Source organism: Vipera berus, assembly GCF_964194415.1.
Source record: "Vipera berus genome assembly, chromosome: Z".
NCBI classification, from domain to species: Eukaryota; Metazoa; Chordata; class Lepidosauria; order Squamata; family Viperidae; genus Vipera; species Vipera berus.
In genome coordinates this window covers 128,816,415-128,842,575 of record NC_138205.1, presented here as the reverse complement: position 1 = coordinate 128,842,575, position 26,161 = coordinate 128,816,415, and the positions used below count along the sequence as shown (strand labels likewise).

Sequence of the window (26,161 nt, the reverse complement as noted above, 5' to 3'; positions counted from 1 at the left end):
CCCCACCTTTGGGTCTTTTCTTGTGGAATCTGCTAGCAAATGAAATAATTGGGTGAAGTCCTTGGGGCTCTCTGAGCTGGGTGGTTTTCTTGCAGACATTTCATGATCCAACTAGGTAACATCTTCAGTGCTGGGGGGGGGGGAGGAGGAAGAGGAGGAGGAGGAGGAGGAGGAGGAGGAGGAGAACCCTGTTTCCTTGGTGCTCTCTGAGCTTTGTGATTTTGTTACAGACGTTTCATGACCCATCTAGGTAACCTCATCAGGGCTAGAAGGGAGTGAGGTTTGCAGAGAGGAGGAGGAGGAGGAGGAGGAGGAGGAGGAGGAGGAGGAAAATAAAGAGGAAAAAAGAAGAGGAGGAAGGCCTTTGGGGTCCTTGGTTCTCTCTGAGCTCAGTTGTGGGTTTTTTTGCAGACATTTCATGATCCAAGTAGGCAAGGTCATCGGCGAAACGTTTATTTTTTCCCCACAGCTGGTCTTCCATTTGTTCCTGTACATTCCAGCCAGTTCAGTAGAAGCTGGCACAAGCCCTCAAGTCTTCACCTTCAAAGCTGTGAGCAACGCTCTTCGATTCCAGAAGGGGGGGGGGAAAGGAGGAATCTGTCCAGATTTAACCTTTCTTGTTCCGAGTCTCTGGGTCCCAGAATGTTGTCCCAGTCTGCTTGCACAAATGGGCTTAAATAATAATAATAATGCCAAATACTGTTGCAATCGCATTTCTTTGCCTCTTACACGACCAAGCGTGGTTAGCTGGTCAGGCTTTGGTTTCTGCCTCTCAAACCAGAGACTTTTCGGCTTGAAAAGCGGAGCTGCGTTGCGTTTTGGGGCTGCAGGTGGCCAGCATGGAGATCTGGGTGCTAAAATTGGTGCCGCTGCTTCCAACAGATGGGTGGTGATACTTCATGTCCGCACCCAGGAAGCGTTCCAGATGCCACCTACGCCATTTGCGTTTCATTTCGGCTTGAACCTGAGATAGGGAAGGAAGGGAGAAAGGCACAGGAGAGAAAAATAGGTTATGGGTAGTCCTCAATTAATCAGAATACAGCTGGAAGGGACCTTGGAGGTCTTCTAGTCCAACCCCCTGCTCCACATTAGCTGGTTCTGCTAAGGGCCTGAATTGTGGGGCCTTCGCCCAGGTCCGCCTGGTGCGCCAGTTGCGGCCCTATCTAGACCGGGATGCCTTACGTACGGTCACTCACGCGCTCGTGACCTCTCGTCTGGACTACTGCAACGCTCTCTACATGGGGCTACCCTTGAAGACCACTCGGAGGCTCCAACTGGTACAGAATGCAGCCGCGAGAGTTGTGTTGGGAGTTTCCCGACACTCCCATGTTACACCTCTGCTCCGTGAGCTGCATTGGCTTCCAGTTGTCTTCCGGGTGAGATTCAAGGTGTTGGTAATGACCTACAAAGCCCTACATGGCATGGGTCCGGAATACCTTGGGGAGCACCTGCAGCCGGCGTCAACTTCCCTCCACCCAGTACGCTCCCACAGAGAGGGCCTCCTCAGGGTGCCACCGGTCAAAGAATGCCGATTGGTGGCCCCCAGGGGGAGGGCGCTCTCTGTGGGCGCGCCGGATTTATGGAACCATCTTCCGGTTGAGCTCCGGATGGCGCCCAACCTCCGCTCCTTCCGGCGCGATCTCAAAACCTACCTTTTCGAACAAGCTGGCCTGGCCTGATGGGATGGGGTTGGGTTTTATAAATTTGTTTTAACCTTTTTTAATGTGTTCTAACTTATTCATGGGCATTGTTGTTTAATCGTTTTTAATTTTTGTATCTTGTTTTTTAATATGTATTGCCCTGTTCACCGCCCTGAGTCCTTCGGGAGAAGGGCGGTATACAAATTAAAATAATAATAATAATAATAATAATAATAATAATAATAATAATAATAATAATAATAATAATAATAATAATTATTTTGCTTAGATGTCTGCAGAATTTGGAATTTACGTCTTTTAGCGCTATCGTGGTTTCAAGCGATCACCAAAGGAATGGTCGTAAGTTGAGGACTGCCTGCAGTGCTTCAGACAACTGAAAGCACTAGATGGTTTTTTTTGAGCACCAGCAGCAGGATTTCCTTGGGAAAATCTGCTAAAGACCAGGAGCTGGGAATTCTAGTCCTCTCTGGCAGATGGAAGGCAATTCCCACTAACCCTGGGCATTTTTAAGGAAGTACAGATAGTCCTTGACTTATGACCGCAACTGAGCCCAAAATTTCTGTTGCTAAGCAAGACAATTAAGTGAATTTCGTCCCATTTTACGACCTTTCTTGCCACAGCTGTTAAGTGAATCACTGCAGTTGTTAAAGTTAGTAACACGGTTGTAAAGTGAATCTGGTTTCCCCACTAGCTTTGTCAGAAGGTCACAAAAGGGGATTGTTTGACCCTGCGACACTGGGACCGTCATACGTATGAGTCAGTTACCAAACGTCTGAATTTTGATCATGTGACCCTGGGGATGCTGCAACGGTTGTCTGTGTGTAAAACGGTCATAAGTCACTTTTTTTAGCGCTGTTGTAACTTTGAAGGGACGCGGTGGCTCAGTGGGTTAGGACGCTGAGCTTGTCGATCGGAAGGTCGGCAGTTTGGCGGGTCGAATCCCGAGTGCCGCGTAACAGAGTGAGCGCCTGTTACTCGTCCCAGCTTCTGCCAACCTAGCAGTTCGAAAGCACGTAAAAATGCAAGTAGAAAAATAGGGACCACTACGGTGGGAAGGTAACAGCGTTCCGTGCGCCTTTGGCGTCTAGTCATGCCGGCCACATGACCACAGAGATGTCCTTGGACAAGCGCTGGGTCTTCGGCTTTGAAACGGAGATGAGCACCGGCCCCGAGAGTTGGAAACGACTAGCACGTATGTGCGGGGGAACCTTTACCTTTACCTTTTAACTTTGAACAGCCACTAGATGAAATGTTGTAAATCAAGGACTATCTGTACCCATGCAACTGCTGGACAAACTCCAGGGGCAATTTCAATTTTTCAAGACGCATTTTATTGGGCTGATATTCTTTGTCTGTCGGGACTAATCTGGAAACTCAAATTTAATCAGAGCCACTTTGCATTAAAATCGAGTAGTAATTAAAAAATAAGCCCTGGCTTCTAGATTTATCTTACATCAGGCAGTTATCAGAGACAGATTGCTTTATAATTATTCAGATTAGGCTTTGCACCCTTGGCCAGGTTCCTAAGTTATTGCAGAAATTCTTACTCTGTTGTTATGGGATGCACACCAGCCCCTTCCTTAAAACGCCCCGTTGACCTTGCAAAATTAAAAAGCAAATGTAATTAAATTTAAGCCTTGCATTAGCTGGCACGACAGCAAAAAGAAAAATGATTAACTTCGGAAGCTGAAACCCTGAAACCCTGTGGCGAACAACTCTTCCAACCTCTTACCTCGCCGTTGATGAAGCAATACAGCACAGCGACAACAAAGCCCTGAGAGAGAAGAGGGGGGGGGAAGAGGAAAAGGATTTCAGCGAGGCAAACTCTGTGCAGGATGCGGTGCACGGCACATTGTTGTGCATTCTGCGGGGGTCCCTGGTGCTCTATGAGCTTGGGGGTACTTTTGCAGACGTTTCGTGGCCCAGCTAGGTAACGTCTTCCGTGCTGGAAGGGAATGGGTTGAGGAGGAGGAGGAGGAGGAGGAGGAGGAGGAGGAGGAGGAGGAGGAGGAGGAGGGGGAAGGGGTTGGGAAAGGAGGAGGGGGAGGAGGACTGAGGTTGGTAGTTTTCTTGAAACATTTCATGATCCAACTACATAACATCATCCATGCTAGAAGCTGGAACCCCTTTCCCTCCCTCCCTCCCTCTTTCTTTCTTTCTTTCTTTCTTTCTTTCTTTCTTTCTTTCTTTCTTTCTTTCTTTCTTTCTTTCTTTCTTTCTTTCTTTTTCTTTCTTTCTCTCTCTCTCTCTCTTTCTTTCTTTCTTCCTTCCTCTTTCTTTCTTTCTTTCTTTCTTTCTTTCTTTCTTTCTTTCTTTCTTTCTTTCTTTCTTTCTTTCTTTCTTTCTTTCTCCTTCTCTCCCTCTCCTTCTTTCTCTTCCTCTCCTCCTAATTCTTCCCTTCTTCCTCCAACCCTCCCTCCCTCCTTCTTCCTTCTCAGCACCTACTTTTTTTGGGGGGGCGGAAATTCTATGGCTCAAAGCCCCCGGGCATAAAATGCCACCCACCCATCCACCCCCGTTTGGACCCCAGGCACTCTCTGGCACTGCGTATTCTAGGAAAGAACGATGGCTCTCCAAACTTGGCCACCTTAAGACATGTGGACATGCCTGGCTGAGGAATTATGGGAGCTGAAGTCCACAAGTCTTACAGTCACCAAGTCTGGAAAACCCTGGGCTATGGGGATGACGGAGGGCTCACCTGGAAGGACCCCAAAACAAGTTCGAAGACCAGCTTGACGTAGAGCACTTCTTTCTTGACGGTGTCCGGGAAAAAGGCGAATATGATGTAATGGATACCAAACAGAGGGATGAGAAGAAGAGTGGATTTGGCTAGTCTCCTGAGCAAGAGAAAAACTGGAGATTATCAGGGCCCGGAATGGAGTTTTGTGCTTTAGCTAGTTGCAGAATAAGGGGCCTTGGAGGTCCTCTAGTCCAACCCCCCGCTGAAACAGGAGACCCTCACAGGATGGAAGAATAGCAAAGTTGGAAGGGGCCTTGGAGGTTGCCATGGCCCGGGGTCACATGATCTCCTTTTGCAACCTTCTGACAAACAGTCAGTGGGAAAAACCATTGATTCGCTTTACGACCGTGTGACTAACTTAACAACTTAACAGTTGTGGCAAGAAAGTTCGAGAAACGGGGCCAAACTCACTTAATGACCGTCTTGCTTAGCAGGGAAAATCTGGGACTCCATTGTGGCTGTAAGTCGAGGACTGCTTGTCATGCACACAAAAATGGGGCGGAGCTTAACTGCACAATTGTACCCACCCCCTTTTTTCTGTGAGACTCTCTCTGCAGGGGTCTCCGATCCTGACTCAGATTCAGGAGGCTGGCTCAGGAGAAACCACGGGGTTTTCGGATGACCCTCACCCCACAGGTCCGAACTTACGAATATTGGCTTGCTTCATTTCGCCCGACATCTGGAGAGTGAAGCTTCTGAACCAAGATCCGAATGATGCAAATAAAGAGCACGAAATTGACCTGTTGAACATATTGTGCAGAGGAGAAAATCCACGTAGAGAATTACAGATATTGATCATCTATTTCTGAGACATTTTTCAGAAAAATAGACAGGCAAAAGGCATACGGTGGTTTTACGGTGGTTCTCCTCCTACCTCTCGGGCCGTTCGCAGACGGTGTTGGCAGGAGGGCAGAGGTCAACCCCGAGGTTCCTTGATTGTGGGGTGCCTCAGGGGTCGGTCCTCTCTCCCCTCCTGTTCAACATCTATATGAAGCCACTGGGCGAGATCATCCATGGTTTCGGGGTGAGGTATCATCAATATGCGGATGATACCCAGCTTTTCATCTCCACCCCGAACCAACCCAGTGATGCCCTCGACATGATGTCCCGGTGCCTGGAAGCGGTACGAGTCTGGATGGGGAAGAATAAGCTCCAACTCAACCCGGCCAAGACCGAGTGGCTCTACGTATCGGCATCTCATGTTGTCCAAGATTTACCATCTTTGGTTATGGGGGGAGAGGTGTTGCCTCCCATTGATAGGGCGCGCAACTTAGGCGTCCTCCTGGATGCACGACTCGATTTGGAACATCATATAGGAGTCGTGGCCAGGGGGGCATTTGCCCAGGTTTGCCTGGTGCGCCAGTTGCGCCCCTATCTGGACCGAGATGCCTTACGTACGGTCACTCATGCACTCGTCACCTCCCGGGTAGATTACTGCAATGCTCTCTACATGGGGCTGCCCTTGAAGACCACCCGGAGGCTTCAGCTGGTGCAGAATCCCGATACTCCCATATTACACCCCTCCTGCGTGAGCTGCATTGGCTACTGGTTGCCCTCCGGGTGAGGTTCAAGGTGCTGGTTCTTACCTATAAAGCTCTACATGGCCTAGGCCCGGGATATTTGCTGGACCGTCTGCTGCCAGGAACGGTTTCCCATTGCCCTGTGCGCTCACACAGAGAGGGTTTCCTCAGGGTGCCGTCGGCCAGACAATGTCGGCTGGCGACCCCCAGGGCGAGGGCCTTCTCTGTTGGGGCACCTGCTTGGTGAAATCAACTCCCCCGGGAGCTCCGGATGGCCCCAGACCTTCGGTCCTTTCACCGTGACCTTAAGACATATCTTTTCCAACAGGCCGACCTGGACTGATGATAATGGGGGTTTTTAATTATGATTTTAAATGTTTTTATTGGTTTTAGTGGGACTTTGACACAATTTAATTCTTTTTTAATGTTTGTATTTATTTGTATTTTATTGTTGTTAGCCACCCTGGGTCCTTCGGGAGATAGGGCGGCATACAAGTCTCATTATAAATAAATAAATAAATAGGAAACTGACATTGTACAGGTAGTCCTCAATTTATGACCGGAATTGGGAGCAAAATTTCCGTGGCTAAGCAAGATTTTAAAACCTTTTTTTGCCACCGTCACCAAGAAGTCACTACAGTTCAGTGAATCTGGTGTCATTAAGTAAATCTGGTGGGTATTAAGTGAATTGGGGAGTCATTAAGTGAGTCAGGCAGTCATTAAGTGAATCCTGGTTCCCCCCACTGACTTTGCTTGTCAGAAGCCAGCTGGGAAGGTCACAAATGTTTATCACATGACCTTGGGACCACGCAACCCATCATCCATACATGCCAGTTGCCAAGTGCCCGAATTTCGATCATATGACAGTGAGGTTGCTATAAGGGTCATAACTGTGAGGACTGGTCATAAATTACGTTTTTCAGTGCCATTCTAGGACTGTTTTTGTCTCTTACAATATATTTTGACAATTTTATCTTTGGGCTCGGCTGCATTTATTAAGTAGGTGTGAAGGAGATCTCTCCATTTTCCTTCTTACAGGAAAACTGAGGAGGGCAAAGCCAGATTCACTTAACAACCGTGTGATTAACTTAACAACTGAAGTGATTCACTTAGCAACAGTGGCAAGAAAAGTTGTCAAATGGGGCAAAAATCACTTAACCACTGTCTTGCTTAGCAGTAGAGGTTTTGGGTTTAATTGTGGCCATAAGTCAAGGACCATTTCTACTGTTTATTTGCACAGAATCAAACAGGGTAGTCCTCAACTTACAACAGTTCATTTAGTGATGGTTCAAAGGTACCATATCGCTGAAAAAAAGACTTATGGTCATTTTTCACGCTTACGACAATTGCAGCATCCCCATGGTCACGTGATCTGAATTCAGACACTGACTCATATTTATGACAGTCGCACTGTCCCGGGGTCACGTGATCCCCTTTTGCGACCGTCTGACAAACAAAGTCAACGGGGAAGCCTGACTCACTTAACAACGGTGTGACTAATTTGACAATTGCAGTGATTCACTTAACAACGAAGAAAGACTACATGGGGCAAAATGTTACATAACAACTGTTTTGCTTTGTAATGGCGGTTTTAGATTCAATTGTGGTCGTATGTCGAGGACCTACTTTTCATTTATACAGAATCAAACTATGGAGACGAAGGAAGCTATTTCAAGGTATTTAGATCAGGATTCTCCAACTTTAAGACTTGTGGACTTCAACTCCCAGAATTCCTCAGCCAGGCAGGCTGGGAGTTGAAGTCCGAAAATCTTACAGTTGCCAAGTTTGGAGACTCCAGGTTAGGCGGTGAAAAAAACGAAAAAACGAAAAACCTAAATTCCTTACCAATATAGAAACCAAAATGGGAGCTTTGATAATCCACCAATACGGAGATTCGATTAAATCCCAGCAACTGAAAAAAAATTGTCAAATTATCAAACTAGATCAAACTCAAGGGGTCACAGAGGAAGCAAACAGAAAAAAACATGATTTTGATTAAAATGACACAACTAAAATACATAACTGGAATGCCCCACAAGCCCGCCAAAATGCAGGCTATAAAGATAGTCCTCGAGTTAAAATCAGAATTGAGCCTGTAATTTGTGTTGGTCGTTAAACAGGTGATCGCATGATTGGGCTCAATTTTCCAACCTTTTTCTTACACCGGCTATTAAACAAACATGCTTGTTAAGTCAACACTGGGACTGTTCAGCAACCACTACTGTGGTCATTAAGTGAATCCATTGTTATGGTTGGGTATTTTTTTGGTCAGAAATTGGAAATAAGTGCTGGTTTCCAACAAAAAATAGTGTCAAAAATTATGGTTGTGGGAGGCTGCAAATAGCCCTAAATTAACATTTTAATGTTTCAACTTTTACTGCACCAATGTTTTATGTTTTGAAGAAGAAGAAGAAGAAGAGGAGGAGGAGGAGGAGGAGAAGAAAAGAGATGGAGAAAGAAAGAAGATAGAAAAAAGAAAGAAGGAAGAAAAAGAAAGAAAGAGGGAAAGAAGATAAATAAATAAATAAAGGAAGGAAGGAAGGAAGGAAGGAAGAGGAAGGGTGGGAAAGAGAGAGAGAGAGAGAGAGAAAGAAAGAAAGAAAGAAAGAAAGAAAGAAAGAAAGAAAGAAAGAAAGAAAGAAAGAAAGAAAGAAAGAAAGAAAGAAAGAAAGCGAGGAAGAGGAAGGGAGGGAAAGAGAGAGAGAGAAAGAAAGGGAAGGAAGAGAAAGAAAGGAAGAAAGAGAAAAAGAAAGAAAAAGGGGGAGAGGGAAAGAAAGAAAGAATGAAAGAAAGAGAAAGGAAGGGAGGGAAAGAGAGAGAGAGAAAGAAAGAGAGAAAGAGAGAGAAAGGGAGGGAAGGAAAGAAAGAAATGAAGGATGGAAAGAAGGAAGGAAGGAGAGAGATGTAGAGAAAGAAAGAAGAGAGAAAGAAGGAAGGAAGGAAAGTGATCATGTGATTGTAAGGGGCAGAGGGAGGGACATCAAGACTCTGAATCTGTAACCTAAGTAGCCTGGGGCAGCCAGGTTGTAACTTCGAACAAGTTTGCCAAGCAAGCGGTCATAACTAGAGGACTAGCTGCAATAACAGAATATTGCAAGTCTGGCTTAGTTTTTTTTCCCTTGCTTCTCCAGTGAGTTGTGGAAAGTCCAGGTTTGAGCTGAAATCCCCAGATCTTGAAGATCTAAATCCCCAAAAGGACCACACGGCTTGAAAGAGCCTTGGTGGACTTCAGTGGGCTAACGCCTCCTTAAGTAACACCAGCTGCCTGCAATTAGTGCAGGTTCGAGTCCCACCAGGCTCAAGGTTGACTCAGCCTTCCATCCTTCCGAGGTAGGTAAAATGAGGACCCAGATTGTTGGGGGCAATTAAGCTGACTTTGTAATAATGCCGCTTGGGGGGGGGGGCGAAAGCCCTAATAAGCAGGCATATACATAGAATGAAGGCTACTGCTAAGCTTGTAAGCCGCCCTGAGTCTTCGGAGAAGGGCGGGATATAAATGGAATTAAAATAAAAATTAAAAATAATAAAAAAGGGCTATGCTCCACCGACTTCCAGCTGTTGTTGCAGGCTCGATGACGGTCGTAAGTTGAGGAGTACCCCCATAGCCTCTTTCCAAGCGCCGCACGCTCCTTCAGCTGGATAAAAGCGGAACGGAGATGCCTGCTTACCCCGTATTTTCATAGTGGATCCTCGTGACGGTCCAAGCCAAGATGAAAAGCATTGGAGCACCTGACAACACAGAATTAAGGATTTGTCACATTTTTGTAATTGTACACCCTAAAAATGGTGCATAAGGCAGAACAACAACAGCCGAGAAGCCGCACTATCACATGTGCCAAATTAGCACCACGACATTATTTTGCCTGCAGGACACCACTTTGAATACTATTATTATATAGGAAGACGTGGGAAATGGCCTTCATTACCTACTTACAGGTAGTCCTCAACTTACGACAGTTCGTTTAGTGACCGGTCGAAAGTACAACAGCACTGAAAAGAATGACTTACGGCCGTTTTTCACACTTACGACCATTGCAGCATCCCCATAGTCACGTGATCAAAATTTGGGCACTCGGCAACTGACTCGTACTTATGACGGTTGCAGCGTCCCAGGGTCACCTTTTGTCAAGCAAAGGCCAACAGGGAAGCCAGATTCACACAACTGTGTTGCTAACTTAAAAACTGCGGTGATCCACTTAACCACAGTGGCCAGAAAGATCGTAAAATGGGGCAAAACTCACTGAACAACTGACTCACTTAGCAACCGACATTTTGGACTCAGTTGTGACCATCTGTTGAGGACTACCTGTGTTGAGATAAATTCAGACATAATTCAATGCTCATAATTATTACAAGGGAAAACTCTCTAGTTTGAGGAATTAAAAATGCTGTTTACAAACTGAATTTCAGCAGGACCACAATTCTAACATTCTGGCTTCCTCGTAAAAACGTTAATGTATTATGTGGACATAAGGGACGCGGTGGCTCAGTGGGTTAGGATGCTGAGCTTGTCGATCAGAAGGTCGGCAGTTTGGCGGGTCGAATCCCGAGGGCCGCGTAGCAGAGTGAGCGCCTGTTACTCGTCCCAGCTTCTGCCAACCTAGCAGTTCGAAAGCACGTAAAAATGCAAGTAGAAAAATAGGGACCACTACGGTGGGAAGGTAACAGCGTTCCGTGCGCCTTTGGCGTCTAGTCATGCCGGCCACATGACCACGGAGACGTCCTCGGACAAGCGCTGGCTCTTCGGCTTTGAAACAGAGATGAGCACCGCCCCCTAGAGTCGGAAACGACTAGCACGCCTGTGCGGGGGAACCTTTACCTTTATTATGTGGACACCATCCCCAAGCTTTCTCCATCCCGGAGACTACGGCTCCACCATCACTGGTCAAGCGTGTTAGGGGTGAAAGAATTCTAAGACTAATAGCAGCCAACCATTTAAATAAATAAAGTATTATCATAATAAATAAAGACAGTTTGATTTAGTGTTTAAGGCACCAGGCTACACGCTAGGAGACCGTGAGTTCTAGTCCTGCCTTAGCCACAAAGAGCAGTTGGGTGACTTTGGGCCAATCACCAGGAGATTGTGAATTCTACTATCACCTTAGGTATGAAAGCTGACTGGGTGACTTTGAGCCAGACACCAGGAGACGGCGAGTTCTAGTTCTGTCTTAGGCAGAGAAACCAACTGGGTAACTATGGACTAATCAAATGCCAGAGCATTCAGACCAATCAGTGGTCTAGTGGTTAAGGCACGAGGCTAGAAACCTGGAGACAGTGAGTTCTAGTCCTGCTTTATGACTTTGAACCAAACCCGAGGAGACGAGTTCTAATCCAGCCTTAGGTACAAAAGCTAGCTGGGTGACTTTGGGCCAGTCCCTCCCTCTCAGCCCAGCCTACCTCACAGGGTGGTTGTGGTGGGAAAAACAGGAGGGGTAAGGAGTCTAACACATGTTTGCAGCCTTGAGTTATTTATAATAATATTAAAGGCGGGATGCAAATAAACTAACCAGTAAGTACAAGAATAAAGGCAATGTGTGGAAGGCATCTGTGTAGGGAAATGACAAAGATACAATACCCCAGCCTATGACGATGTACCACCAGAAGTATTTCTTCTCTGAAAAGAAGGAGATGACCAAGAGGGTGTGAAGATACAAGCCCTCAACCAGAAGCCAAAAGAAATTAGCCATGATGCAGTACTGGAAAAACACCATCGCAGCTTTGCAACCCACCTGAAGGAAGAGAAACAAACCAACTTGGATTTAAGGATTCAGATTGCAAGGATGAATTTGCTGTTTGTTTGCTGTCTAGACACACTTTTCCAACAATGCGTGTGGCTCTAAAACAACCCTTTGGTGGCAGACACAGTTTCTCAGTTTGCTTCTAGGTCGTCCTTGAATTATGACTGAATTATCACTAGGACATGGTGAGTTCTAGTCCCACTTTAATTCTAGATCCCACCTGGGTGGGTGTCTTTGGGCCAATCACTAGGAGACAGTGAGTTCTAGTCCCACCTTAATTCTAGATCCCACCTGGTTGAGTGACTGACTCAATCACTAGGACGTGGTGAGTTCTAGTCCCACTTTAATTCTAGATCCCACCTGGGTGGGTGTCTTTGGGCCAATCACTAGGAAACAGTGAGTTCTAGTCCCACCTTAATTCTAGATCCCACCTGGTTGAGTGACTGACTCAATCACTAGGACGTGGTGAGTTCTAGTCCCACTTTATTTCTAGATCCCACCTGGGTGGGTGTCCTTGGGCCAATCACTAGGAGACAGTGAGTTCTAGTCCCACCTTAATTCTAGATCCCACCTGGTTGAGTGACTGACTCAATCACTAGGACGTGGTGAGTTCTAGTCCCACTTTAATTCTAGATCCCACCTGGGTGGGTGTCTTTGGGCCAATCACTAGGAGAAGGTGAGTTCTAGTACCTCCTTAGCCATGAAAGCCAGCTGGGTAACTTTGGGCCAATCTCTCTCTCTCTCTCTCTCTCTCCCTCCTTCTCTCCCTCCCTCTCCCTAAGCCAACTCACAGGATTGTCGTTGCCGGGGAAAATAGAAGGAGGAAAATGTATTGGATGTGTTGGTTGCTTTGAGTGATTTGTAAAAACAGTAAATAAACAAAATATTTATTTATAAGACACCCACAAAAAGTGTTCAGGATTTTGGCGTCCAGTTTAAGTCTTGTTTCCCCCCCCCACGACCCCCAACGGCCGAAGAAAGAAAGGAGCAGTTGTGCATCCGAATGGATATAACGGCTTATTAAGGCTGTTTGTCTCTTTTATAGTATTTCTTGGCCTAATCCTTCTATCACCAGTAAGAACAATGATCCCAAGCGACCTCTTTGTATTTAGAGATTGTAAAAATGACTCACTCTCTCTCTCTCTCTCTCTTCAGGACTAAACCTGCTCTAAAGTACACTAAGAAGTCAACGCCTGTTTGGGGGGGGGGAAATATTACGCAATATTATGTATATTTATTTCTTTTCTCCCCACCGGTTGGTTTTTTTATTAGCCTGTGCCGGCTGGCTTATATTAGCAATATCCTGCTTGGTTTTTACACTCCGGATGTGTGTTTTCACACAAAGGTTGCAACTGACAAATTTGACTAGGCAATTAAAAAAAGAGCGCACTTATTATTTGAAAAGGTGAGGAGGGCCCTGTTTCATCTGTGGTCAAATATTCAGTAAGTATTAAGTGACTGTTTCAAATTGCAAACTAAACTTGAGGGCATAGTTTATTATTTATTTATTTATTTATTTATTTATTTATTTATTTATTTATTTATTTATTTATTTATTTATTTATTTATTTATTTATTTATTTATTTATTTATTTATTTATTTATTTGATTTATTTATTTATTTATTTGATTTATATACCGCCCTTCTCCCGAAGGACTCAGGGCGGTGTACAGGGCAATAAAAATAAGAATACAGGATACAAGATTTAAAGTTAAATGATTGTGCCCAATGTAGTAAGTTAGTTAAAAACAATGTTAAAACCCCAAACCCATCAGGCCAGGCCGGCTTGTTCGAATAGATAAGTTTTTAGATCACGCCGGAAGGAGCGAAGGTCGGGGGACATCCGTAGTTCAGCCGGTAAGCGGTTCCAAAGGACTGGTGCGCCCACCGAGAACGCTCTGCCCCTGGGGGTCACCAGCCGACATTCTCTGACCGGTGGTACCCTGAGGAGGCCTTCTCTGTGGGAGCGTACAGGACGGAGGGAAGTTGACGCCGGCAGTAGGTGCTCCCGTAGGTAATCCGGACCCACGCCATGTAGGGCTTTGTAGGTCATCACCAGCACCTTGAATCTCACCCGGAAGACAACTGGAAGCCAATGCAGCTCACGGAGTAGAGATGTTACATGGGAGTATTGGGAGACTCCCAACACAACTCTCGCGGCTGCATTCTGTACCAGTTGAAGCTTCTGTGTGGTCCTCAAGGACCACTTTTTGACTTACCGCAGTTCGTTTATTTACCATTCAAAGTTACAATGGCACTGAGTTATGAATGTTTTGTCAGGATCACAAAGAGAAATGTGGGATACGACCCCTTGAATAGTGGATGAAATAGAGGTTGGCCTCAACTTACCACAAGTGATTTGGTTCAAAGTTACAACACTGAAAAAGTGGCTTACAACCAGTTTTCACACTTAATGACCGCTGCAGCATCCCCAGGGTCATGTGATTCAAATCCGGTTGCTTGGCAACTGACTCATATTTATAACGGTCGCAGTGTCCCAGGATCACATGATCCCCTTTTGCGACCTTCTGACAAGCAAAGTCAATGGCAGAAGCCGGATTCACTTAACAACCATATCACTCACTTAACAACTATAGCACAAAAGGTGATAAAATGGAGCAAAATTCACTTAGCAACTACTTTGTTTAGCAATGGAATTGTTGGGTGCACTTGTGGTTACAAAATTGAGGACTGCCTGTACAGTATTATTCCTCTAAAAATGTTTTGGGTAGATTATTCAATGGATACTTTGACAATTGATTGGTCTTTTTGTGGCATGACTAAGCATTTTTAAAAAAATTACAATTATTATACAAAATATTATACAAAATAATTACAAAATTATTCTTAATCATTTTATTCACCAATCGATTAAAATAATTAAATTAAATTAAAGCAATACGCAGGTAGTCCTCAATTTACAACTCATTTAGCAACACAAAAAGTGACTTATGACCATTTTTCACACTTACGACCCTTGCATCACGTGATCCAAATTCAAGCATTTGGCAACCGACTCATATTTATTACAGTCGCAGGTCCCAGGGTCACATGATCCCCTTCTGCGACCTTCTGACAAACAAAGTCAATGGGGAAGCCGGATTCACTTAGCAACTGTGTGACTAATTTAGCTACTGCAGTGATTCACTTAACAACTGTGGCAAAAGGTCGTAAAATGGGGCAAAACTCACTTAACAACGGTTAGCAACACAAAGTTTGGGCTCAACTGTGGTCAGGGACTACCTGTATATTATTTGATAGCACAGTTATGAGTATGGGAAACCTCTATAAAATTTATTTTGCCCTGCCTAGGCAAACAATTTAATAAAACGTGATTGCTAGCTTGCTCTTTGGTGTGGATCAAGCAAACATAGCTAACCAGGAATGGACAAACAGCAGGAACAATTGTCCTGTTTGTGATGTGTGTTAGCGTAATATCAGATGGGCAGCTTTCAAAACTGGAGACACAAGGCTGTAATATAATTTTGAGGTATAAATGCAGGACTTCAGCAAAAATGATTGGGAAGAAAACCAATTACGGCAGGGAAGAACAGAAGTGCTGGTTAACATCATTCTTTAATGTTGGTTAAATCTATGGAAGCCGACAATGAGGATCAATGTTAGCATGTGAAATTTCTCTCCCTCCCCCTCTCTCTCTCCCTTGCTCCCTCTCCCTCCCTCCATTTCTCTCTCTCCCTCCCTCCTTCTCCCTCCCCCCACTCTCTCTCCCTCCCTCTCCCTCCCTCCATTTCTCTCTCTCCCTCCCTCCCTCTTTCTCCCTCCCCCCATTCTCTCTCCCTCCCTCTCCCTCCCTCCATTTCTCTCTCTCCCTCCCTCCTTCTCCCTCCCCCCACTCTCTCTCCCTCCTTCTCTCTCCCTCCATTTCTCTCTCTCCCTCCCTCCCTCTTTCTCCCTCCCCCCACTCTCTCTCCCTCCCTCTCCCTCCCTCCATTTCTCTCCCTCCCTCCCTCCTTCTCCCTCCCCCCACTCTCTCTCCCTCCCTCTCCCTCCCTCCATTTCTCTCTCTCCCTCACTGCCTCCCTCTCTCTTCTTCTCCCCTCTCCCTCCCCCTCTCTCTCTCCCTCCCTCCATCTCTCTCTCCCCCTTCCCCCCTCTCTCTTCCCTCCCTCTCTCTCTCCCTCCCCCTCCGTCTCCCTCTCTCCCTCCCTCTCCCTTCTTCCCTACTCTCCCCCTCTCTCCCCTCTCTCTCCCTCCCCCCCTCTCAAAAAAGTCCATTGTTAAACTGGGATCAATGCAGAATTGGCTAGACACCCAGATGTTGCCTTGAAAAAACACAGGGTTCACAATCACCCGACCGTGGGGAAGCTGCAATGGTCGTTAAGTGTGAAAAACGGTCATCAGTCACTTTTTCCAGTGCCGTTGTCACTAAATGAACTGTTGTAAAACCGAGGACTAGTTGTGCCCTCTAGAAAATGAGGGCAGGGAATTCTCCTAGATGCGCTCATATTTATACATTTTAGGAAAGGAGGGGGAAAAAAAGGATACACCTGAATATAGGTAGTCCTCAACTTACAACAGTCCATTTAGTGACTGTTCAAAGTTACAACACTGAAAAAGTGACTTACGACCAGTTTTCACACTTAATGACGGTTGCAGCATCCCCACGGTCACCTGATCCCCCTTTTGCGACTTTCTGACCAGCAAAGGCCATGGGGAAGGCCAGACTCGCTTAACCACCTTGTAACTCACTTAACAAACGCAGTGATTCACTTAGCAACGGGGGCAAGAAAGGTCGTAAAAGTCACTTAACAAATGTTTCCCTTGGCAACAGAAACTTTGGGCTTAATTGTGGCTAGTTAAATTACGGGGAATGGAGAACCGACATTCAAAGGGTTGGAGGACCCTGGACAGAGTGGACAACAGACAAGACTGACCGAGCCTACGAAGCAATACTCCGATTCTCCGTTTTCAAACAAAATGATGTCCTTGACGAAGACAGCCACGGCACGCAGGATGAAGGAGATAAACAGATGCATGTGGATGTAATTCCGGGTGCAGTGCAACTTCCTGGAGAGGAGAAAGAGGAGACGGTGGACATTTCACACATCTGAAGGTCCTCCTGATCATCTCTGGTGGACGTTAAAGGAAGCTGAGAATCGGAAAGCTCCTTAATTCACAGAATTCTTCAGCTGAAAGTACAAAGGAAGCTTCTTCTCTTTTAGGCTTGATGGACAACCAGGTTGAAAAGAGGGTTAAAGTGTGTGGACTTCAACTCCCAGAATTCCCTAGCTAGGAGGACTGGATTTTGGAGGAGGAAGAGGAGGAGGAAAAGGAAAAGGAGGAAATGGAGAAGAAGAAGAAGAAGGAGAAGAAGGTGATGGAGGATGAGAAGAAGGAGAGGAGGAGGAGGAAGAGAAGTAGGGGAAGAGGAAGAGGAAGAGGTAACAGAGGAGGAGAAGAAGGAGAAGGTGATGGGAGGAGGAGGAAGAGGAGGAAGAGGAAGAGGAAATGGAGAAGGAGAAGGAGAAGGAGAAGAAGGTGATGGAGGAGGAGGAGGAGGAGGAAGAGGAGGAGCAGAAGAGAAGGAGGAATGGAGGAGGAGAAGAAGAAGAAGGTAATAGAGGATGAGAAGAAGGAGGACTACGAGGAGGAAGAGGAGGAAGAGGAGGAGGAGAAGAGGATGAAGAGGAAATGGAGGAGGGGGAAGAAGATGATGGACAAGGAGGAGGAGGAGGAGGAGGAAGAGGAAAAGAAAGAGGAGGAGGAGGAAGAGGAGAGGAAGCTACAAAAGTCCACATATCTTCAAGTTGTGAAGGTTGAGAAACACTATTACAGGTAGTCCTTGACTTGTAACCATTTGTTTAGCGACGAAAGATACTACTGTCCGTTTTTCACACTTGCGACCGTTGCAGCATCCCCATGGTCACGAGATCTCAATTCAGATGCTTGGCAACTGACTCCTATTTACGACGGTCCCGGTGTCCAGGGGGTCACGTGATCCCCCTTCGCAAATCCTTCTGACAAACAAGACCACAGGGGACGCCCGGATTCACTTAACAACCCCGGGTCACTAACTTAAACAACTGCAGGTATCCGCTTAACCACCTTTGACAAGAAAGGTTGTGGTGAAATGCAGTAAAAATTGCTTCAGAACTGTTTCGCTTAGCAACGGAAATTGGGAACTCCACTGTGGTCATAAGTTGAGGACGGCCTTTATAGAGGGCTGCCTTTGGGGGGCGAGGAAGCCCTGTCTCTGTGCCCTTCCCCCAATCCCAGGTCCAGGTGATCCCCTTTACCTGAAGATGGACAGGACCATCATGGCAGCTGCCAAAGCAATGAGAGACAAACTGTGTCCGATTGTGTATCCGGTTTTCACTGTGCCGTAAAAAACGACACTCTGAGAAAAGAGAGAGAGAGAGAGAGCACAACAAAGTGGTCAATACTTCCACCTGGACTGACAAATGCAGGCAGTCCTCGACTTACGACCACAATCAAGCTTAACTTAATTTCCGTTGCTAAGCAAGACAATTGTTAAGTAGAGTTTTGCCCCATTTTACGACCTGCCTTGCCACAGTTGTTAAGCAAGGTAGTCACATGGTCGTTAAATGGAGACGGTGGAGTGGTGGAGACGGCCCTGGTTGGCGTCTGAGACGGTTGGCGGTGAGGGGGTTGGAGCGCCGCGACCGTCTTGGTACGGTGACTATGGCTGGGTGGAGTATGGACTATTATGCCTGGACATCTGGAGGCATGGACTATTATAGTTCACTGGACCATATCCTTGAGCCCCACTCCGTGACTTTACGGGTTTTTTACCCTAATCCATCTCGCTGACTGGTTTCGCCTATTGTCCTCCTTTTTTCCTTTCCCCCTGGGCTGTGGAAGGCGCCGGGTGTATAACCACTGTGAGAGAGTGGTTAAGAGTTAAGAGCTCCATCTTTTCCGTCCTAGAGGTGAGAGCTCTAGGCGGTATCTCTCTCCCCGGCTGCATATCTCAGGCTGCTCCCCGGTTCTGACCGTTGTGAGAGAACGGGGATTGTCCCGGGGTTACCCTGCTCTAGTGGCAGAAGAGCTGGGTTTGCAGTCTGGATACTCCCCTTCCATTTTTAAGATCCTCCCTTTTTTATTTATTCGATCTGGGTCTGTTTTTTTGCTGTATTACCCAATTTTACCATGGCTTTGAGGTACTCCAGCACGGTTTTACTCGCTCTCAGAGGTGCCCCCCCATCCTGGGAGCGACCCGCCTTACCTTTTAATTTACCTCTTGATGACGGGTCCGACTGTTGGGACCCTGAGAGATGGCCGGGCAGAAACAGGGGCCTAAGATATAAATTTAACAAGAGGCCCCTGATTACTTTTTTAGCTAAATTTTTTGTAGGGTTAGGGAGGGGGGAGGGTTGTGGTTGGTTGGAGAGGGGGGGCACTCTGCCAACTGCTGTTCAGACCAGGCCTAGTAGAGATCGCGTTGAGAGGGAGCCGGGGTTGGTCATCTCTGGAGCTCTGGAGCGGGTCGTGGGAATGCCAATTCCCACGACGATAGGGAATGGCTGCAGGTGTAAGATCAGAGGGCCGTATCGACCTCCGGGAGGGCCTCTCCGCTATCTGCAAGCGGTGAGGCGCTCCGACCCTCTGCCTTCGACCCAAGGCTCTGGGAGCGGGGATGCGCAGCCACCTGAGCTCTGACTGGTGTACCTAAATGCCAGGTCCGTTGCTAATAAGGCTCCCCTCGTCCGGGATTTAGTCGAGGGTGAGCAAGCGGACCTGGCTTGCATTACGGAAACCTGGTTGGGCCCGGAGGGTGGTATCCCCCTGGTGGATCTCTGCCCACCAGGCTTCCGGGTGCTACACCGGCCTCGGACTCAGGGTAGGGGTGGGGGAGTGGCTGTAGTTATGAGGGAGACCTTATGTCCGCAGGAGGCCACCGTTCCTCAGATAGTCGGGTGTGAATCTCTCTTATTGAGGTTTGGTCCTAGGGCGCAGTTGGGCTTGCTGCTCGCGTACCTTTCGCCTAGTCGCGTAGCAGCAGCCCTGCCTGAGCTTCTCGATATCCTCTCAGGGCTGGTGATTGAGTTTCCTAAACTAATGGTTTTGGGAGACTTCAATCTACCATCCCTGGGAGGAGTATCTGAGTTAGCTCGGGAGTTCATGGCTTCCATGACGGCCATGGACCTGACGCAGGTAATTCATGGACCAACCCATGAGGGAGGCCACACCCTTGACTTGGTTTTCTTATCTGGTCGGTGGTTAGATGATCTTGGTGGGGGCTCCCCAATTGTTATGCCCCTGTCATGGACCGATCATCATCTCCTGCGGCTGGTCTTCCGTTTTGCCACTCCCCACCGTGGGGTTGTTGAGCCAACTAGATGGTTCCGCCCCAGGCGCTTAATGGACCCTGAGAGGTTTCAGGCAGCGCTGGGGGCCCCACCTGCCTCCCCAGCTCACAGCTCGGCGGATGCCTTAGTGGAGGCCTGGGAAAGGACGGCCACGGAGGCACTTGACCGAGTTGTACCCTTGCGGCCCCTGACCCGGCGCAGATCCCAATGGGCTCCATGGTTTTCCGCGGAGCTCCGGGAGATGAAGCGTCGGAGACGGGGCCTAGAGAGCGTCTGGAGGTCCACCCGATCTGAATCCGACCGATTGCGACTAAGAACCCATATTAGGTCTTATCTCGCTGCGATGAGGGTAGCGAGATCTAACTATTTCGCTGCCCTCATCGTGTCCGCAGATAATCGCCCGGCCGCCCTGTTTAGGGTGACCCGCTCCCTCCTCAACCAGGAGGTCAGTGAGGATCCCTTGCAGGGGCGTGCCGAGGAATTTAGTCAACATCTGTCGGACAAAATCGCTCGGATTCGGACCGGTTTGGACTCCGACTGGGCAGTATCGGACGATCAGGACACGAGTGATCTTGTCGATGTCATCTGGGAGGAGTTCGATCCTGTGACTCCGGAGGAAGTGGACAGGATCATGGGGAGGCTGAGCTCCACCACATGTTTATTGGACCCGTGCCCTTCCTGGCTGGTTTATGCAGCCCGGGAGGGGACATGAGGCTGGTTCCAGGCGGTTATAGCTGCTTCTTTGAGTGAGGGCAGTTTTCCCGCCGCCTTGAAGGAGGCGGTGGTGAGACCTCTCCTCAAGAAGCCTACCTTGGATCCGGCTGTTTTGAATAACTTTCGTCTGGTCTCCAACCTTCGCTTCCTTGCGAAGGTTGTTGAGAGTGTGGTGGCGCATCAGCTCCCTCTGGTCCTGGATGAAGCGGATTATCTAGACCCGTACCAATCGGGCTTCAGGCCTGGGTACAGCACGGAGACGGCATTGGTCGCGCTGGTGAATGATCTCTGGAGGGCTCGGGACAGAGGATACTCCTCTGTTCTAGTCCTATTAGACCTCTCAGCGGCTTTCGATACCATCGACCATGGTATCTTGCTGCGGCGTCTCAGGGGATTGGGAGTGGGAGGCACGGTTCTTCAGTGGTTCTCCTCCTATCTCCTGGGACGTTCGCAGTCGGTGTTGACGGGGGGGCAGAGGTCGACCGCGAGGCCTCTCGCTTGTGGAGTCCCTCAGGGGTCGGTCCTCTCGCCCCTTCTGTTCAACATCTACATGAAACCGCTGGGTGAGATCATTCGTGGTTTTGGAGTTGGGTATCATCAGTATGCTGATGATACCCAACTTTTCATTTCGACCCCAAACCACCCCAGTGATGCCCTCGACGTGATGTCCCGGTGCCTGGAGGCGGTCCGGGTCTGGATGGGGAGGAACAGGCTTCGTCTCAACCCCGACAAGACGGAGTGGCTGTGCGTACCGGCATCCCGGGATATTCAGGATATCCCACCCCTCATTATGGGGGGTGAGTCATTACCTCCTGTAGATAGGGCTCGCAACTTGGGAGTCCTCCTAGATTCACAGCTCTCTTTAGAAGACCATATTGTAGCTGTAACTAGGGGGGCGTTCGCCCAGGTTCGCCTGGTGCGCCAGTTGCGGCCCTATCTAGACCGGGATGCCTTGCGCACGGTCACTCATGCGCTCGTGACCTCTCGTCTTGATTACTGCAACGCTCTCTACATGGGGCTACCCTTGAAGACCACTCGGAGGCTCCAGCTGGCACAGAATGCAGCCGCGAGAGTTGTGTCGGGGGTCTCCCGATACTCCCGTGTTACACCTTTGCTCCGCGAGCTGCATTGGTTGCCAGTTGTCTTCCGGGTGAGGTTCAAGGTGTTGGTAATGACCTACAAAGCCCTCCATGGCATGGGTCCAGAATACCTTGGGGAGCACCTGCAGCCGGCGTCAACTTCCCTCCGCCCAGTACGCTCCCACAGAGAGGGCCTCCTCAGGGTGCCGCCGGTCAAAGAATGCCGACTGGTGGCCCCCAGGGGGAGAGCGTTCTCTGTGGGTGCACCGGATTTATGGAACCATCTTCCGGTAGAGCTCCGGATGGCGCCCGACCTCCGCTCCTTCCGGCGCGACCTTAAAACCCATCTCTTTAAGGAAGCGGGCCTGGCCTGAGGGGATGGGGTGGGTTTGTTATTATGACTTTAATTTTAAATTTGTACTATGGGCATTGTTTAATCATGTTTTAATAATTTTAACTTTTGTATCTGTCTTTTACGTATTGCCCTGTTAACCGCCCTGAGTCTCTTGAGAGAAGGGCGGTATATAAATTAAATAAATAAATAAATAAATAAATAAATAAATAAATGAATCCAGCTTCCCCCACAGAATTTGCTTGTCAGAAGATCGCAAAAAGAGTATGGCGTGACCCCGGGACACTGCGACCATCGTAATTGACTGAATTTTGATCACGTGACCCTGGGGATGTTGCTGCAACGGTCATAAGTGTGAAAAACGGCCATAAGTCTCTTTTTTCAGTGATGTTACAACCTTGAATGGTCAGTAAGTGAATTGTTGTAAGTCAAGGACTAACTAAATGGACTGAGAAGCCACTGAGTCCTCGGTCTGAAGAATCTTTTGTCTAGTTATCTCTAAGGGTAGTCCTCCAACTTACAACAATTCATTTACCGACCATTCAAACTTAAAACAGTAGTGAAAAAAGGGACTTATGATGGGTCCTCACACTTACAACTGTTGCGGCAAAAATCTTCCCGTCCACTTTCTGACAAGCAAAGTCAGTGGGGAAAGACAGATTCGCTTCACTAATGTGGGACTTATTTTACAACGGCACTGATTCATTTTACAACCAACCGAGGGAGAAAAAGTGGTAAAATCGGGTGTTAAGTGAGTGCTTAACAATCACCTTGCTTAGGCATCCTGTGGTTATAAGCCGAGGACTTTTCTTTACCTGCAAACTGAGCCTTACATGCAGTAGATTTCAGTGATAGTCTCAACCACAATAACAGCAACACAATTGTCCTGCAAGGACACCAGCTGTGCCTTGCTTGTATCAATGCTGCTGCCACCCTTCGAGCGCAAGAGAGGCAGTTTGGTGCAGTGGTTGTGGCACCAAGTTAGGGAACAAGAGAGCTGTGAGTTCAAGTGTTGCCTTAGATATGAAAGCCACCTGGGTGACGTTGGGCCAATCCCCAGGAGACAGGGAGTTCTAGTCCCGCCTTTAGACGTGAAAGCCACCTGGGTGACTTCAGACAAGTCCCTATTCTCAGCCCAACCCACCTCACAGGGTTGTTGTTCAGCGGAAAATAGGAGGAGAAAGGTTTGGTGGATATGTTTGCTGCTGAGTTATTTGTAATAATAATAATAATAATAATAATAATAAAGGTTGGATACAACTACATAAACAAAGCCCTTTTAGTCAACTTCCTTTTCTTTTCTGTCTCTTTCTTTCCTTCCTTCCTTCCTTCTTTCCTTCCTTCCTCTCTCCCTCCCACTCTCCCTCCTGTCCTCTCTTCCTTCCTTCCTTCCTCTCTCCCTCCCACTCTCCCTCCTGTCCTCTCTCCCTTCCCTCCCTCCTTCCTTCCTTCCTTCCTTCCTCCCACTCTCCCTCCTGTCCTCTCTCCCTTCCTTCCTTCCTTCCTTCCTTCCTTCCTTCCTTCCTTCCTTCCTTCCTTCCTTCCTTCCTTCCTTCCTTCCTTCCTCTCTCCCTCCCACTCTCCCTCCTGTCCTCTCTCCCTTCCTTCCTTCCTTCCTTCCTTCCTTCCTTCCTTCCTTCCTTCCTTCCTTCCTTCCTTCCTTCCTTCCTTCCTTCCTCTCTCCCTCCCACTCTCCCTCCTGTCCTCTCTCCCTTCCCTCCCTCCTTCCTTCCTTCCTTCCTTCCTTCCATCCTTTCTTCCTCCCACTCTCCCTCCTGTCCTCCCTCCCTCTCTCTCTCTCTCTCCCCCTCCCTCCCTCCCTTTCTCTTTTCTTTTCTCCCCACCACCACCCAACGTGGTTCCCCTTGTACTGACCTGCTCCTCACTGACTGTCATGTTGGAGTCATAGCCACAAGCCACTGGATAGGGGGCAGGATAAATTTCTGACCAGCCATCCTTGGTGCAGTTCCTGCTGATGTTACCTAGATGGCAGCAAAATAAAATAGCAATAGCAACAGCATTTAGACTTGTATACCGCTTCACAGTGCTTTACTGTCCTCTTTAAGCGGTTTACAGACTCAGCCTATTGCCCCCCAACAATCGGGGCCCTCATTCTACCGACTTTGGAAGGAGGTTGAGTCAACCTTGAGCCAGTTAGGATCGAACTGCTGACGGTCGGCAGAGTCGGCCTGCAATACTCCACTCTAACCACTGCGCCACCATGGCTCCTTATCATAACATGTGACACCCCCCCCCCGATTTATACTGTCCAATATCATAAGTAGTCCTCGACTTACAACCACAATTGAGTTCCAAATTTCTGTTGCTAAGTGATACATCTGTTAAGTGAATTTTGCCCCATTTTACAGTCTTTCTTGCCATAGTTGCTAAATGAACCACTGCAGTTGTTAAATGAGTAACACGGTCGTTAAGTGAACCAGGCTTCCCCATTGACTCTGCTTGTCAGTAGGTCGCAAAATGGGATCACGTGACCCCGGGACACTGCAACCGTCATAAATACGAGTCAGTTGCCAAGCGTCTGAATTTTGATCCCATGACCATGGGGATGCTGTAATGATTGTATGGAAAATAATCATAAGTCATTTTTTTCAGTGCTGTTGTAAGTTCAACGGTCACTAAACAAATGGTTATAAGTTGAGGACTACCTGTACAGCTGAAAAGGGCTGGTTGATGGTTAGAGGAGACTCTCTCCACATTTTGCATTTTTTTTCTTCCCTGTAAACCACTCAGAGCCACTTTGATACTCAGCAGGATGGTGTGTAAATTTGATTAATAGATAATTAAATAGAAAAAAAAGGATTGCTATTCCATCTTCTCTCCCAGGATCTGGAATTCATTTTGCAGGATCCAATCCGGGACCAAAAGTCTTTCAAACTTTTGGACTCGTGTTACAGCCCATCCTCAGGAAACTTCTTTCTACCAGAATGTGTGCTTTGGGCTATTTTATGTGTCATATTCATGTGGTTCCTGGTTGTGTGTGGACTTTCAGTTGTTGATTGGAATGTTGATGGCCAGCTGTCATTGGCTGTTGTTTCCTTGCACTGCCAAGTCATTGGCTCCCAAGTACCTGATAAGCTGGCGGTGAATCAAATAAAGAAGGACATACATTCATTTTCACAGCTACTAAAATTGTCAGCCGAGCAGGTACAAAAAGAGCCAGGGAAATGATTGAAGCCTGGGAAATGGGCCCTTTGTCAGTCAACAAGAATTCTGATTTACCACCAGCTTAAGAAGGTACTTGGGAGCCGAGGGCTTAGCAACACAAAGAAACAACAGCCAACGACCTAATAATCAGCCATCGACACCCCCCCACCCCCGCAATCAACAACCACACACAACCAGGCACCACATAATATCACACATAGAATAGCTCAAAGCACACACTCTGCTACAGAGAAGTTCGTCGAAGATGGGCTCCGGTACGACTCCGAAAGCTCAGAAGTCAAAACCTCCGATCCTGGAAAACAACCCCAATTGGATCCTGCAACATTATTCTGGGACAGGTGTATTTATTTGCCTTTACCCAGAATTCATTTTATTTGCATTAAATTCTTTACTCAGCTTGATTCACAGATTCAAATGTCAGTAAAACTCCCGAAGAACTCAGAATTGGCATGCAAAAACTCGGAACTGGAAAGCATAAAAGAAATATTTAGATTTGTCGCTGTCTTGCGGGGACCTCAATGATTAATTCCTGGGGCGGGGTGACGCATTCGGAGAACACAATGATCCATGTGTGTTTGCATTAGGGATTGAGACATTTCCTGGTTTTTCATTCAATACAGAAACAGAGATGTGGAGAACGCAATAACTTTTCGGGATAAACTTCAAGGCCAGGAAAAAAATAAGGAGAAATTGTTGATTTGGGGCAGAATAAAAACCAAGAGTGCCTGAGGCGACACGGTTGGAGATGGTAGTTGGGTGTGTGACACAAAAATTGTATTTTTGTGACACTGGCGAGTAACATTTTTATTGGCCTAACTACTCTGCTCCAAGCAGTCCTCGACTTACAACTGTAATTGAGCCCACAAATTTGGGCATAAG

The 26,161-nt window shown here is 47.5% G+C and overlaps 1 protein-coding gene across 1 annotated transcript in view; it reads right to left on the bottom strand.

Moving 5' to 3' along the window:
* Positions 1-525: 525 nt before the first annotated feature.
* The window catches only part of VIPR1 (vasoactive intestinal peptide receptor 1), an 83,946-nt gene continuing 58,310 nt past the window's right edge, over positions 526-26,161 (bottom strand). The window contains exons 4-13 of the mRNA XM_081345625.1: positions 23,972-24,078; positions 17,918-18,018; positions 16,556-16,688; positions 11,497-11,650; positions 9,590-9,650; positions 7,767-7,833; positions 5,050-5,141; positions 4,360-4,498; positions 3,394-3,435; positions 526-964 (exon numbers count right to left, since the gene is read on the bottom strand). Of these exons, the coding sequence (XP_081201751.1) occupies positions 773-964; positions 3,394-3,435; positions 4,360-4,498; positions 5,050-5,141; positions 7,767-7,833; positions 9,590-9,650; positions 11,497-11,650; positions 16,556-16,688; positions 17,918-18,018; positions 23,972-24,078 (1,088 nt within the window). The 3' untranslated portion in view covers positions 526-772. The remainder of the gene's footprint in view (positions 965-3,393; positions 3,436-4,359; positions 4,499-5,049; positions 5,142-7,766; positions 7,834-9,589; positions 9,651-11,496; positions 11,651-16,555; positions 16,689-17,917; positions 18,019-23,971; positions 24,079-26,161) is intronic.